A 15956-nucleotide genomic window follows, 5' to 3' on the forward strand; every position below is an offset into this window, starting at 1 on the left:
CTATTACTTGTGAAGGTCATATTCTAGCCTGCATTGTATAGGTGACCATAATCCAAAATGCTAGCATTTTCTTCTTCTTATTACCTCTGCTTCCTAGAAATGGTTCAGAGACTAAAGCTGGAGAAGTTAGGTAAGAAAACTTATAAAAGAAAAAAGCTGAAAAGGGACAAAATATTACAAATATGAATATTTTGCTGGGTAGAGTACCAGAAGTAGCAAAGAGCTTGAAACAAAACCTTTATTAATTTACTGATATTGCCAGGCACAAAACACACTGGATCAATATTTTAAAAGTTCAGAGAAGATGGTGCTGTCACAATAGGGAGGCACTCCAACTTGCTCCAACCAAATAGTGAGCTGGGAACTCCAACACCCAATGCCCCATCAAGAGACCAGAAAACTCAACAACCAGAACAAACAGAAACACAGGAAACAAAAAAGAACAAAGAAAGAAAATCCTATAACCTGCACGGAGCCGGAAAATCTCTGGGGAACCCTCCCCACCCCGGCCCGAACAGGGCCAGGCTGGGAAAGCGGCCCGGTGCTGCTTAATGGGACCACAGACCCTCAGGGACCACAGACCCTCAGCGACCACAGATGCGACAGCGGAAAAGTCCTGCTACGAGTACAGAGACCAGACAGCAGGAACTCCACAGGCCCCAGACTGCACACAGACAGGGCCCAGACATAAGGCACTGAGGGACTGGCGGCGCAGGACTGAACGGCTGGAACCAGACAACAACACCAGGGGAACCGGGCACCTCGAACAGGCATAGCCGGAACCACCATCGCCAAACTATCGATTGCCGCACCCCAGCCCAGAAAAGCCCACAGCAGCGCAGGACTCACATACAATCCAGGACCAGTAAGTTACTCATTGCCCCCCCCCCCCAATGGGATTATCAGCTCTAACAGAGACCCAAAACCTCATGTAGAGCTCATCACAAGGGGACAAAGAAGCTAGAGCTCCCTCCCTCCCCCTCCCTGCCCGGAGGGAAAAAAAGAGCCCCATATCTGGCAGTTCTAGGACCCTACAGCACCTGGGAGGACACAGGAGCTAGTAGTGGGCGGAGCAGCACCCAACAAAGTGGCTGGGAGACACCTTAGGGCAATGTTCTCCAAAGCCCCAGCTTGGGAGCCTGAATCTCTCCGCACCAGCTGTCCGAGCAGGGACCAAGGACTGGTAGGCATTTGAACACCACCTGAGGCACCCTGGTCTGCGCAGACTTTTTGAACAACAGTTACAGGCTTGCTGGTGTATATTACCAGCCCAGCAGGGTCACCTGGGCCTGAGCACAATCCCCCCTCACAGCAGAGGTGGAGAGAATCAGTGGGCACAAACCCACGCCCAGACACTTGAACCTGCTGGGGACTATACATACTGCCCCCACAGTAGATCCGCAAGAGGGCACAAGCACACTCCAACAATCTGGGGCAGCACGCCCCCAAAAGAAGCACAGGAGCGCACATGCATGTGCCCCCTCACCCCCCAGGGCCAGTGTTGGTCAGCATGCTAGCCCTCCAGCAGGAGGATCTTGCGCCCACCCCCCATGCGGGAGCACACGAGTGGACAAGCTGCCACTCAGCAGCAACGCCCACTCTGATAGGCGCACTCCACACAGGTGGGCAGGACCCCCTCTCAGTGGCAATGTCTGCTCTGACAGGAACATTCTGCACAGGTGGGCGAACCATCCCTCAGTGGCAATGCTCAATCTGAGAGGTGAGCTCTCTTGACCCACAGCAACTAGCAGGGAAAGAATCAAAGACGAGAGAACTCTCCACGCCATGCTGAATCAGTGACCCACAAACCCCCAACAGGGGCCTAGAAGGGTCAGCACAACACAGCGGCAGAGCACAGTCCTGCAAGTAACAGAAGCTACCCACCCCTAACTGCAGTGAGGGTAACCACCTCAGCAACAACCGAGATGGTCACACTCACCCATAGGGCAGTAAGGTTCAACAGCCAAACTCAAACCTGGAGCCAGGATACAAACAAGTCCCTGCTGATGGAAGAGCGGGAACCAGCACAAAGCCAAGCCAAGGCCGCCACCTACAGGACCCTGAGAGTGCAAAAACTCCAGAGGTGTAAATCACAAAGATATATTACAAATTTCATGAAAGGTCAAGCCAACTTGCCAGCTCCAAAAAGTAGCATGACTGAGGAGGAGATGGAGAATAAAAAAACAACTGAGGCTAGGATAGCAGAAATGATTGAAAGCCTCAGGAATGAATTCAGAAAACAGTTCCAGGAGTTTAGAATGGAAGTCTCGAAGGACCTTCAGGAAGTCAAGAAAGAAATGGAAGCAAAAAAATAGATACAGCCTACTCCTCCGTTAAAGCAGACCTTAACATCCTGAGATATGAAATGCATAAAAAAATAGATTCAAAACACAACTCATTAAAAGAAGAAATTACCACAATGAGAGCTGATCTGGCACCCATACACAGCTCACTGGCAGCGATGAACACCACACTCGAAGCGACATCACAAAGAATTGGCCATATCGAATCCCGAATCTCTCTTTTGGATGACGATGCAGCTGATAAGGACCAGAAGATTACCACACTCCAAGAAACTGTCAAACTCCAGGGCAGACTAATCCAGGAGATAGTGGACAGGGAGAAGAGATATAATCTGCACATAATGGGAATACATGAAGGAGAGGAGTACCAGAGTAGAGGTATACTAGACATATTCAATAGAGCTATTGCAGGGAACTTACTCAATCTCACAAGGGACCTCACCTAAATAACAGAAGTATATAGGTCACCTGGCAGACTAGACCCTAGAAAATCCTTGCCTAGGCACATAATTATCAAGGCCTCAAAAGAACTATATTAAAATGGAAAACAGATCAGAATCACGGAAGACTGCTCCACATAAACCTACAACGCATGAAGAGCCTGGGAGAACACAATCCAAGTCCTCCAGGACAACAACTGCCAAGCCAGAATTAGATATCCAGCAAAACTATAAATCACCTTCGAGGAAAAAACCAGATCTTTCCATAGCAAAGAGGACCTAAAGGATTATGTTAATAAAAATCCAGCCTTACAGCAAATTCTAAGAGGGGAACCCCATCCAATAGAACACGTACAGGACCCCCAGACAGAAACAGAAAGAAACTACAATAGCCAGAGCCCAACAGGAAGAGCAGCTCAATAAAGACAAGAAAAAAGGGAAAGGAAACACAGCCTAACAGGAAAATGGAAGGGAAAAAAACCACACTTATCCATGATCTCTTTGAATATAAATGGTATAAATTCTCTGATAAAGAAGAGCAGACTGACAGAGTGGATCTGTAAACAAAAAGTTGCTATCTATTGTCTTCAAGAGACCCATCTTATAGCAAGGGACAAAAACAGGCTCCGAATGAAGGAGCAAGATCTTCCAAGCAAACACACCTACCAAAACAGCAGGAGTAGCCATTCTGATTTCAGACAAGCTGGACTTCTCATTAAAATCAACTCAAAAAGATAAAGAAGGGCACTACATTTTAATACAAGGAAAAATCCAGAATCAAGATATCACGGTGATAAATTTATACTCACCACACAAAAGAGACCCTAAATAAGTCAAACAAATTCTCTCAGAACTACAGAACAAGATAGACCCAAACACAACCATAGTGGGTGACTTTTATACTCCACTCTCTCCAAAAGACAGATCCAACACACAGGATTAGCAAGGGACCTAAGTAACACCATATCCCACATGGATCTGACAGATCTGTACAGAGTTTTTTACCCTACAGAGACCCAATATACATTCTTCTTAGCAGTCTATGGAACATATTCCAAAATAGATCATGTCATAGTCCACACAAAGAACCTCAGCAAATACAAGAGTATTGATGTCATCCCATGTATTATATCTGATCACAGTGGAATCAAGGTAACCCTTAATAACAAAGGATACCACAGAGGCTATACAAATACTTGGAGGCTAATCCCCCCCCAATGCTATCTAACATTTGGGTCACAGAGCACATTAAGGATGAAATTAACGAATTCATAAGCCACAATGACAATGAAAATACATCACAAAGAAACCTATGGGATACAGCTAAGGCAGTGCTGAGGGGCAAGATCATTGCCCTCAGCGCACACATTAAAATAATGGAAACAGATCAGGTTAATAACCTTATGATGCAGCTAAAACGTCTGGAGAAACAAGAAAAAATTGAATCTAAAACATCTACGAGGAGAGAGATCACCAAGATTAAAGAAGAGATAAATCTGATTGAAAATAGAAAGACCATTCAACAAATAAATAAAACTAAAAGCTGGTTCTTTGAGAAAATAAATAAAATTGACAGACCCCTTGCAAGACTTACAAAGAAAAAGAAGACAAGAGACTCACATCCGTAAGATCAGGGACTCCACCGGAAAAATTACAACAAATACACACGATATTCAAACAATCATAAGGAACTATTTCCAGAACCTCTACTCACTAAAGAACAATAATTTTACAGAAATGGATCAATTCTTAGAGAAGTATAAACTGCCCAAACTGAACCAAGAAGAAATAAATCAACTAAATAAACCAATAGCTTACAGCGAGATACAGGATGTAATCAAGAGCCTCCCAACAAAGAAAAGCCCAGGCCTGAATAGATTCACCAATGAATTCTATAAAACCTTTAGTGAGGAGTTAATACCAATATTCCTCAAACTCTTCTATAATATAGAAACAGGGAGAAATCCCAAACTCATTCTATGAAGCTAATATACTCACCCCCAAACCAGGCAAAGACCCAACAAAAAAAGAGAGCTACAGACCAACATCACTAATGAACACAGATGCAAAGCTCCTCAATAAAATATTAGCTAACAGGATCCAGAAACTGATCAAGAAAATTATACATCATGATCAAGTAGGCTTCATCCCACAGACACAAGGAGATTCAACATCTATAAATCAGTAAACGTAATTCACCACATTAACAGAGCTAAGACCAAGAACCATATCATCATCTCAGCTGATGCCCAAAAAGCCTTTGACAAAATACAACACCTATACATGTTAAAAACCCTAGAGAGAGAGGGAACATTCTTTAAAACAATAAAATCCATATACAACAGACCAACTGCTAATATCATATTAAATGGGGAGAAACTAAAACCATTCTCCCTAAATTCAGGAACAAGACAAGGATGCCCACTCTCCCAACTTCTTTTCAATAGCAATAAGGCAAGAGGAGGACATCAAAGGGATCCACATTGGCAAAGAAGAAATCAAACTATTCCTATTCACAGATGACATGATCTTATATCTGAAGGACTCAAAAAACTCAGTCCCCAAACTCCCTGACCTAATAAACCATTTTGGCAAAGTAGCAGGATACAAAATCGACCCACAAAAGTCAGCAGCTTTTGTGTACACCAGTAATATACAAGCAGAAAAGGAAATTATGGAAATAATACCATTTACAATAGCTAAAAAAAGAATAAACTACCTAGGGATAAACCTAGCTAAAGATGTGAATGCCTTATTTAATGAGAACTATAAAAATCTAAAAAGGGAAATAAAAAAGGACACAGGGAGATGGAAAGACCTCCCATGCTCATGGGTAGGCAGAATCAATATAGTGAAAATGGCCATATTGCCCAAATTGTTATACAAATTCAATGCAATCCCCATCAAGATCCCAGCTATATTCTTCACTGAAATAGAGAAAGCAACCCATAAATTCATATGGAACAGCAAATGACCTAGAATAGCCAAAGCAATTCTAGGGAAAAGAAGCAGTGCAGGAGGTATCACAATACCAGATTTCAAGCTCTATTACAGAGCCACCATAACAAAAACAGCCTGGTACTGGCATAAAACCAGACCTGAAAACCAATGGAATAGAATAGAAGACCCAGAAATAAAGCCACATTTTTACAGTTAGCTGATATTCAACAAAGGAGTTAAAGACATACAATGGAAAAAACATAGCCTCTTCAACTACTGGTGCTGGGAAAACTGGGCAGCCATATGTAGAAAACTCAGAGTAGACCCTAGCCTATCACCATGCACCAAGATGAACTCAAAATGGATCAAAGACCTCAACATCAGAGCTGAATCTTTGAAACCACTGAAGGACAGAGTAGGAAAGATGCTAGAACTTAAAGGCACAGGTAGGAACTCGTGAACATAGTCCCAGGGGCACAACAGATAGGGGATAGACTTGACAAATGGGACTACTACAAAATAAAAAGTTTCTGCACAGCTAAAGACATAGCCACCAAGCTAGAAAGACAGCCAACCATATGGGAAGAGATCTTCACCAGCACAGCAACAAAGGCCTAATATCCGTCATCTATAGAGAACTCAAAAAATAACCCCATCCAAGGCCAGTAAACCAATTATTAAATGGGCAAAGGAGCTAAAGAGAGACTTCACAAGAGAAGAGATAAAAATGGCAAAGAAACATAGGAGGAAATGTTCAATATCCCTGGCAGTAAAGGAAATGCAAATGAAAACAACCCTGAGATACCACCTCACTCCAGTTAGAATGGCCTATACTCTGAACTCAGGCAACAACAAATGCTGGAGGGGATTCAGGGAAAGAGGAATCCTTCTCCACTGTTGGTGGGAGTGCAAATTAGTACAACCACTCTGGAGAACAATATGGAGGTTCCTCAAAAAGCTCAATATAGACCTACCCTATGACTCAGCCATACCACTCCTAGGCATCTATCCTGAACAACAGGTCTCAGGATATCAAAAAGACACTTGCACATCCATGTTTATCGCTGCACAATTCACAATAGCCAAAATATGGAAACAACCCAGATGTCCCTCTACAGAACAATGAATCCAAAAAATGTGGTACCTATACACAATGGAATACTACATAGCGATTAGAAATAATAAAATATTGGTATTTGCAGGGAATGGTCAGAACTTGAACAAATAATGTTGAGCGAGACAAGCCTAGAACAGAGAGAACAAAGGGGCATGGTCTCCTTGATATATGACTGTTAAGGTGTGTGTGTGGGGGTGGGGTGGGGTGGGGGGACAGTAGAGACCAGGTTCGCAAAACAAAAAACTTCTTGTCAAATGGTATTTCCACAGGTTTGGGTCAGCGACCTTACATTATGTATCTAAAACCAAACATAAAAAGGTCTTAAATAGACCTCTCAGTGGATCACAATAGCTCAATAGCTATGTATGTTTGATCATATAAGACAAGGATAAGCAAACTCTATTGTTGATGTTATATTTAAAGTTCTAGGTGAATTTCCTTTGGCATACGCCACGTGGCTACTGTATATGATTTTGGTACACTGGGTATTGTATATATGCCTACCTGATCTAGAGAAGGGAAAGAAAAATGAGGGTGTAAGATATCACAAAAAAATGTACTCACTGCCCTATTATGTAACTGTACCCCTTTTGCACAACACCTTGTCAACAAAATTTAATTAATAAAAAATATTTTAAAAGTTCTTTGGAAATGGAACCTTCTCAGTGAAACAAATTGGTCTTTTGGGAGGACAATATGTATATCCCTGAGTCCACCAGACACATTAACAAACATTCACATTTTGAAAGGGAGATATATACACACTTGAGTGTTTTCATAAATAGGGTCAATCAGACATATGCTAAGCATAAAAGGACTTCAGGATGATTTTAGATTCTGATCTTGTTTCGTGTGCAATGTGCAGTAGTATACTCAGAAGCATGCTGGAATACTCTGTAAAGTGTGACTTAGAGAAGCTATGTTTGGGACCTTAGTCAGTGGGACATAGTTTCAGTGATGATGAAGGAATGACAAACAGGATCATAGGCTGGATCTTAAAACCAATGCTCATCTAATATAATATATTATCAAAATCAGCATTTTATTTAAGTTCATTTTGTTGCCTTCATCAAAAGCACATTCCCATGCAGGGCACCAGTGACTCACAACTATACTCCTACCTCTTCAGGAGGCTGAGAACTGAGGATTATGGTTTGAAGCGAGCCTTGACAGGAAAGTCAGTGAGACTCTTATCTTCAATTAACCACCAGAAAGCTATGGTTTAAGTGGTAGAGTACCAGCCTTGAATGAAACAGTTAAGGGACAGAGCCCGGGAACTTGGTTCAAGTCCCAGTACTGGCATGTGTGCACGTGTGTGTGTGTGAAAGCACATTTCTTAGTAGTAGTATAAAGCTGGGATGGATATAATTATTTCATACGATAAGATTTTAGAGGGGCTGGGGATATGGCCTAGTGGCAAGAGAGCTTGCCTCGTATACATGAGGCCCTGGGTTCGATTCCCCAGCACCACATATACAGAAAACGGCCAGAAGTGGCGCTGTGGCTCAAGTGGCAGAGTGCTAGCCTTGAGCAAAAGGAAGCCAGGGACAGTGCTCAGGCCCTGAGTCCAAGGCCCAGGACTGGCCAAAAAAAAAAAAAAAAAGATTTTAGGTTCTTCTTTTTCCCATTCCTTCCATGCCTCTAGAGATCTCGAAGGGTGTTTGAAAATTTTGACAAACAGGGACAAAAAGGTTTTGAGAAGTTAATATTGGTACTTATTTTACTCATGGTCTTTATGGGTTCTATCTCTCACTGCCATATCTGTAGTCTTTCTCTGTAACAATCTCATTATTTACCTGTTATTTCAAGGTCATGAATTCAATTCCAATCTTGCAGTACATTTCAATTAACATTAACTGGAGTGCCCACAGGGTGCATGACTCTGTTCTAGATGCTGTGAGGAAAATTGTCAATTGATTTTTCTCTTCATAGGTGTTGAAATCAAAGAGTTCCCACTGGGCACCACAGAAAGACTAGAATACTTACTGGAAGTCATTTATTCTGCCAGCTTAACTTTACTTAAGATACTTGGGTGTGGAAAGCAAATGATGTAGATGAAATAAGTCAGTGATGATGTATCTTTGTCAAGGGTCTCATTTAATGCCTCTAATCAAATCGCCTTAGGCCATTCCATTAATAAAATTATTGACCTGCACCATCTTCAAGAGCACAGACCTCTAATCTAACAGGCTAAAACACATACAAAAAATTCTCTACAAAACAATTGCAATAAATAAGGATTGGCTGTTAGAGTGAATTTGCTAAGAAATCAATAAATAAGCAAACCCAACCTCAACCCACCTGCAAGCTCTGAATCCTACTAATTCTATCACATAGAACTGAATTCAAATGTCTTATTTAACCCCTGTAGATTTCTGTATTCCTCACATTAAGATGTTACCTGATCAGCTCATCAGCTTCTTCCTGAAGGTTGTGGGCGTGGTCAATAGCTTCTTGGACTAAATCATGACTGAGGTTACTTAGGTTAGATAATTTTCCTTGTAGTTCATTTTTGGCTCCATCTATTTCTGCATAAATTCCTGATACATTCTAAAGAAAAAACATTAAAAATTAGGTGAACCAAATTTAGAGGAACTTTGAACATTTTTCCTTAGGACACAGACACATAAAAAATAATCTCTACGGGCTGGGAATATGGGCTAGTGGTAGAGTGCTTGCCTCCTATACATGAAGACCTGGGTTGAATCCTCAGCACCACATACATAGAAAAGCCAGAAGTGGCACTGTTGCTCAAGTGGTAAAGCACTAGTCTTAAGCAAAAAGAAACCAGGGATAGTGTTCAGGCCCTGAGTTCAAGCCCCAGGACTGGCAAAAAAAAAATTAATAATCTCTACTTTTTCCTATCATGAAGTTCAGTGTATTTCAGGCTTAAAATATTGTAAGTAGATATTTACTATTTCTCTGACATTTTAAATTCTTTCTTCTTAATGGATTGTTTTCTTATAACTCAGACATCTTTGACATTTTCTTTCTAAAAATATAACTAAACTCTCATTATCTACATATCTCCTTTTACTCTACAACCTCTTTCTAGTCTCATTATAACAAAATAGGTTGTTTATATTTACTGCCACTATTTTAACTTTGTACTCCAGTCTTTTCCAGTCTGGGATCTGCCCAATCAGAAAAGAAGTTTGCTTAATGACGAGTTATTAAATCCAGGGGATATCCTTTGGCCTTCACCTGTCTAAACTCTTAGCTAGATACTCTTTTTCTGAAATTCACCCATGAAGTCGTTTTCCTTGGTTTTAATCCCAATCCTAGACCTACAATTCAGGTGAGTTATCATAGCCACATACTCTATTAATCCTGTGTCCTGTTATGGTAGTCATTGTAGAGAATTATTTCACTCACCAGATTACAGTAATCCAGATTTTACTCAGACAGGAAGCAATAAAGTAATTTTAACTTATTTTTGCATTCTCACAATGTAGCACAGTTCCTAGCACATAGGATTTATTTTTAGAGCTATGTTGAACCTCTAATCATTTTGTTGATTATCTTTAGAACAATGCTTTGAAAAATTTTTTGAATTATATAAATAGAAAAAAATAACATGGTCATTCCTCTTTTACTCGTCCTTTTACAAGTATTTACTACCTAACTATTATGTGCCAGATTGTTGGGAGCCGAGCTAGCAGCTAAGCTCATCCTGACCTCTGGCTGTGCCGATATTGCCAAGATGTCGGGAGCCAAACTTGCAGCTAGGTTCATTATCACCTCTGGCTGTGCTATTATCACCAGGACGTGCTAAATGCAAAGATATTTGTCCACAGCCACTATCCGGAATTGCTTTGTTACCTTGTGTTTACTGTAATCAAATGTTGCAAACTTCTAAGCCTCTTTGTGTTCTGGAATTTTAACAACTCTATGCTATTCCCTGATTCCAAAACTGCATATAAGCTGAGAATAAACTTGGCTGCAGTCTTGAGTTACAAGCTCGAGGTGCAGACCTCCCGAACCCCATCTTTTGTCTCTTGTCTTCTTTTTTCTCTCATCTATCTTTCTTTTTCTTTAGTCCTCGCCCCCTCAATCAGGATCCCCTTTTCGCTGCCGGCTGGCTCGGCAGGCCAGATCTTCTTTTAGGGGATAGAATTCTTATAAACAGAGTGTCCACTCTTAAAGAATCTGTAATCTGGAGGGAAGATATGCAGATAATAAGCAGGTAACTAACTGATCAAATAAATGAACAAGCTAGTTACAGAAAGTAAAAAATACCTTGAATAAAATGTCGCCAGTTGGGAGGGGATGGAGATGTATGGTGTAAGGAGACATAGGGACAGCAGGCACAAAGGTTCTGCAGCAAGAATAATAAGCACAGTATGATTGGAAAAAAAAGAAATGAATTTGGAAGGCTGGAGCTTAGTGATAGAGGAAATGAATAGGGTATTAAGTCAGAGAAGTGGTGAGCCCAGGTTGCTTAGACTCTCACAAACCATGGTGAAATGAGTGTTGTTTCTTATTTTAAATTTCACATAGAGGCTCTAGAAGAAAACCTTAATACAATCTGATTCTATTTTTAAAGGATTTTTTGGCTACTCCTTCAGGAAGGAGTATTTGAAGGTCAAGAAAGGAGGCAAATGGGTCAGTCAAAAGCCTTATTGCATTTGTAAATTTGATGGAGAAAATATTAAGTATGATGTGCCTGTTAGATGACAGATAAAGTTATGAGGTTTTTTTTTTTGTCTCCCAGGGCAATGAGTTCTGACTTGAAAATGTCATGTCACCATTTTGACATATGAATTTGGAGCTCAGTGGAGGTTGGTTGTAGCTACAGGTAGAAATTGTGAGCTTGTCAGTGTGTGATCTGTAAAGACACGTGTCATTGAGGACAAGTAGAAAAGAGGGCTCAACGGGCACCACCTAGTGACTCATTATCTAGAGCTAGAATCAGCAAGACTGATCACCAGGTACAGCTCAAAGCTCTTTTTAAGCAGCCTTGAGCTAATATATTTTACATTTTTGGAGGGTTATAAAAACAAACATAAAGCTGAGAAGAATAAGGTACAGAGACTGAGTATGGCCTGCAGGGACTAAAATATTTCCCAAAGTGTGGAGAATGGAGACAATAGCATCAATGGAGAGCAATGGGATACCATGTGGAATGGATTGAGTTCAGCAGCAGTGGGGGGCTGCACTGGGAGGAGAAAGAATGTCTGCAAATGACTTGAGATACTTTTCTATAAAGCTGAACAGAGTAATGGGGCAGAAGTTACAGGGAATGTAAGCTTTCTTCTTTCCTTCTTTTAAAATTGTAGCTATGATTTATTAATTATTATTATTATTTGTTTATGGGGTACCAAGGAGCTGAACCCAGGCTCTTATGCATGCTATGCAAACACTCTACCACTAAGCCACATTTCCAGGCCTCCGTTCCCTCTCTTTCATTTCTCTTTTCTCCCTCTTTCTTTCTTTTCTTCTTTCCTTCTTCCCTCCCTTTCTTCTCTCCATTTCTTTTTCTCTCTGTCTCTGTGTCTTTTAAATTATTGTCTCCAACAACTGTTTTCCCTTTTGTATTTTAAAAGTAGGAGGAGCTAGAACAGCTCTATGTATTCACAGAAGAGAGAGTTGGGTTGAGAGGACTTGGGGAAAATGATAAAAAGGGATGACATTATGAAGATGCATTGTATTAATGAATTCATTAGTTGAATGGTAACTCCTTTATGCAACTACTTAAAGGTAATAAAATATACTTAAAACCACTTGGATAATGGTAGAGAGATGAAGGCATATTTTCACTTTATTTTCAAGGTGAGGAGAATGGGATTCAGAATATGGTGTAGAAATAGAAGAATTGTACTTATATATAGCAATAAAGGATGCAGAAGTATGGCTACAGGGGCAGGTGAGCCAGCAGACTTAGAGGAGAAGTGAGGGGAAGTCCCTTGTTTGTTTCTAATTTTTCAACCAAGCATGAAGCAATATAACCAGTTCAGAGAAGGGGAGATAGGTTTCCTACCAGTCATAGTCAGCTGCTTGGGTGTAGCTATGATGCTGAGAATTCTTGGGTCTATTAATGATCCAGGTCTCAGTTCGATAAAATGGGGGAACTGGTAGATATAGAAATTAAAGCTTGGTTTTTTTTTTTTGTGGGTCTTGGGGCTTGAACTCTGGGCCTGGGTGCTATCCCTGAGCCTCTTTGTGCTCAAGGCTAGTGCTCTACCACTTGAGTCACAGCACCACTTGTGGCCTTTTCTGATTAGTTTATCAGAGATAAGTGTCTCACGGACTTTCCTGCCAGGCTGGCAGCCTTCTACATAGCTAGTTTGACAGGCATGAGCCACCATTGCTCTACTTAATGGTATTTTTAAAGAATGAGTATACTGATAATTTTAGTTGTTTTAGAAAAGAGGAAAGGAGATGAAATGGGGCAAGGAGAATATGATGCAACCAGAGAATAGTTGGCCCGGTCATTTTAGAGTAAAGGAGATGGAACATTGTGCTCAGTGAGTAGGGAGCTTGAAAGTGGTATTAGGGAGGAGGAATTGCTATTGCTGAGTAGATCTGGGAAAGGTCACAGAATGGGGACAGAGTGGGATGGAGGAAAAGCTTGTCAGAGAGAAGTTGAAGGAGCTGGAGGTCAGATTGTCAGTGGCTTATCCACAGAAATATTGGTGGCACTAAAGGAAGTGATGGAAATTGTAGGTAACAGAACTGTGGTGCTGAAGTTGTCAAAAAAGGAGATGTAATCAAATCACTTTAGTTTGATATTCTTTCAAAATGAACCAAGTAATTTCATCATCATTTCCTTCCATGAGCTTGGGAAAATATTTCCTTCTAAAGAGTGTGGGTTTTTTTAAAATTGATTTTGAACACTTGCTTTAGTAAGCACTTTTTGAGTAAAGAATGAATAAAGCAGATCCAGATCCATTGATTAATTGAATAGTGTAATCAATTGATTAATTAGAGGATTGAACTCTGCCTCATGCTTGTCAGTTTGCTTCCTTGGCAGATACTCTACAACTAGAACTATACTTCCAGGCTGACTTCTTGCTAGTTATTCTGGAGCTAGAGTCTCAAAGCCTTTTCTGCCTGGGCTGGCTTCAAACTGCAATCCTCAGGGTCTTCATTTCCTGAGTAGCTAAAATTATAAGCATCAGCTACTGGCACCAAGCTTGACCTGATATACTGCTGATGATTTTGGAGTTAAGAGTCTCAAAGATTTTTCTGCCTGGGCTGGTTTCAAACTGTGATCCTCATGATCTCAGTCTTCTAATAGTGAGGATTTACAAGCATGAGCCACTGACACCCAGTAATATTTCTAACAGAACTTTCTGCAGTGACATCTGTGTAATAGAATATAGCAGCTACTGGCCACATACAGGCTTGAAATGTGGCTAATTGAACCCAAGAATCAATTTTCTAATTTTATTTAAAGTAATTTAAGTAGCCATATGTGTTTACTAGCCACAGTATAGAGTGAGAAACTGGAAAATCCCATCACATGGTCTGTTTTATAAACTTGCTAACTTGATGGATTTTACAGCTTGGTACCGGCACAAGAACAGGCCTGAGGACCAATGGAACAGAACTGAAGACCCAGAAATGAACCCACAGGCCTACGGCTACCTAATGTTTGACAAAGAAGCTAAAACTATAGGTTGGAACAAAGACAGCCCCTTCAACAAATGGTGCTGGCAAAACTGGGTCAATGCCTGTAACAAACTAAAACTAGAGCCCTATCTATCACCCTGCACCAAAATCAACTCCAAATGGATCAAAGACCTGGAAATCAAATCAGAAACCCTGAAAACTCTGCAAGAAGAAATAGGAGAAACTCTAGGACTCCTTGGCACTGGAAGAAACTTCCTCAACAAAGGCCCCAAAATCCAACAAATCAAAGAAAGGCTGGACAAGTGGGTCTGTATCAAGCTGCAGAGCTTTTGCAGGGCAAAGGATATAGCTTCCAAGATAAATAGAAAGCCCACAGATTGGGAAAAGATCTTCACCAGCCATACAATGGACAAAGGCCTGATATCTTCAATATACACAGAACTCAAAAAGTTAAATTCCTCCAAAACAATCAGATTTCCATCCTTCTTGAGTGTCCCTGTTGTTACAACTCTTATCATGCAGGTATGCCCTTACCTTTATTATGTCATCAAGCTCCACAAGGGTCAGCTGAGGGGTTGACAGAGCTTCAGCAGATGCACTCAGAGTCATGTTTACCAGTTCCACCTGTTCCTGCACTCTCCCTCGTTGTTTCTTCAAGGAAGGAAGAGCAAAGCAAGGTGAGAGGGAGACAGTCGGTCTGTAGTGAATGCATCAGGGATAATGGTTCATGTCAACCTGCTGTTTTTTTAAATCTCATTCTAATTATTTTACTTTACTTTTTTCTGAATAATTACTTATTCATTGTCAAGGTAATGTACAGAGGGGTTACAGTTTCATACATAAAGCAGTGGGTACATTTCTTGTACAATTTGTTACCTCTTCCCTCCCCCGCCCCCGCTTGAACTTGGATAAATCTGAGCTCTTTATTGAATTTTCTGTTTGCTTTTCAAGAATGTACCTGTCTATAGTCAGTTTTCTCATTTATATAACAAAAATATGCATTTCAGGGTGATTTGAAGCTCTTGAGGAAAATCCCTTTTAACATCAGGATCTCAAAGAACTAGTGTCCTAGAAAAAACATCCTCTTTTTCTCTGCACTGTACAGTGGGACTATAAACACAAGGTTGAGTGCAGGCTATATGTTTGCAGTAATTGGAAAAAGATTTAATTTAAAAAGTGCTTATCATGCCCCAGCTCTAGACCTGGAAGAGATGGTCCATTTGGACAGGAATAAAATGTATACATATATATAGAGAGTGTGGGGGAGAATAATGACAGGGGTGACTCTGATTAAGATGTATTGTACACACAATGGATATGTAAGTTGAAACTCCCTGGTAGAACTACTTGAAGATAATTTAAAAAATACATACAAGTAAATATAATTCTAATGTCCATTGAAAAGTTAAAAGGGCTCTATTCTTGAAGCAGGACATTGTGGTCTTGCTTCATACTACTCTAAGTTATTTATGTTAGAGGCTCAGATTTTTGAAGCAGGGAATTGCAACCATATTTTGATGAATGTTTGAATTTCTACCTTCACTTCGGGGTGTGAAGAGGCATGAAGCTTTAAATGAGTTC

General features: G+C 40.7%; 1 protein-coding gene across 3 annotated transcripts in view; it reads right to left on the minus strand.

The window, feature by feature from the left end:
- Positions 1-15956, minus strand: part of Lama4 (laminin subunit alpha 4) — a 145182-nt gene that overhangs the window by 49388 nt on the left and 79838 nt on the right. For all 3 annotated transcript variants that reach the window (XM_048353934.1, XM_048353932.1, XM_048353935.1), the window contains 2 exons: positions 14910-15026; positions 9202-9350 (listed from right to left, as the gene is read on the minus strand). In XM_048353934.1, coding sequence (XP_048209891.1) covers positions 9202-9350; positions 14910-15026 — 266 coding nt within the window. The remainder of the gene's footprint in view (positions 1-9201; positions 9351-14909; positions 15027-15956) is intronic.

This window comes from Perognathus longimembris, chromosome 9, assembly GCF_023159225.1.
Source record: "Perognathus longimembris pacificus isolate PPM17 chromosome 9, ASM2315922v1, whole genome shotgun sequence".
Lineage (NCBI taxonomy): Eukaryota > Metazoa > Chordata > Mammalia > Rodentia > Heteromyidae > Perognathus > Perognathus longimembris.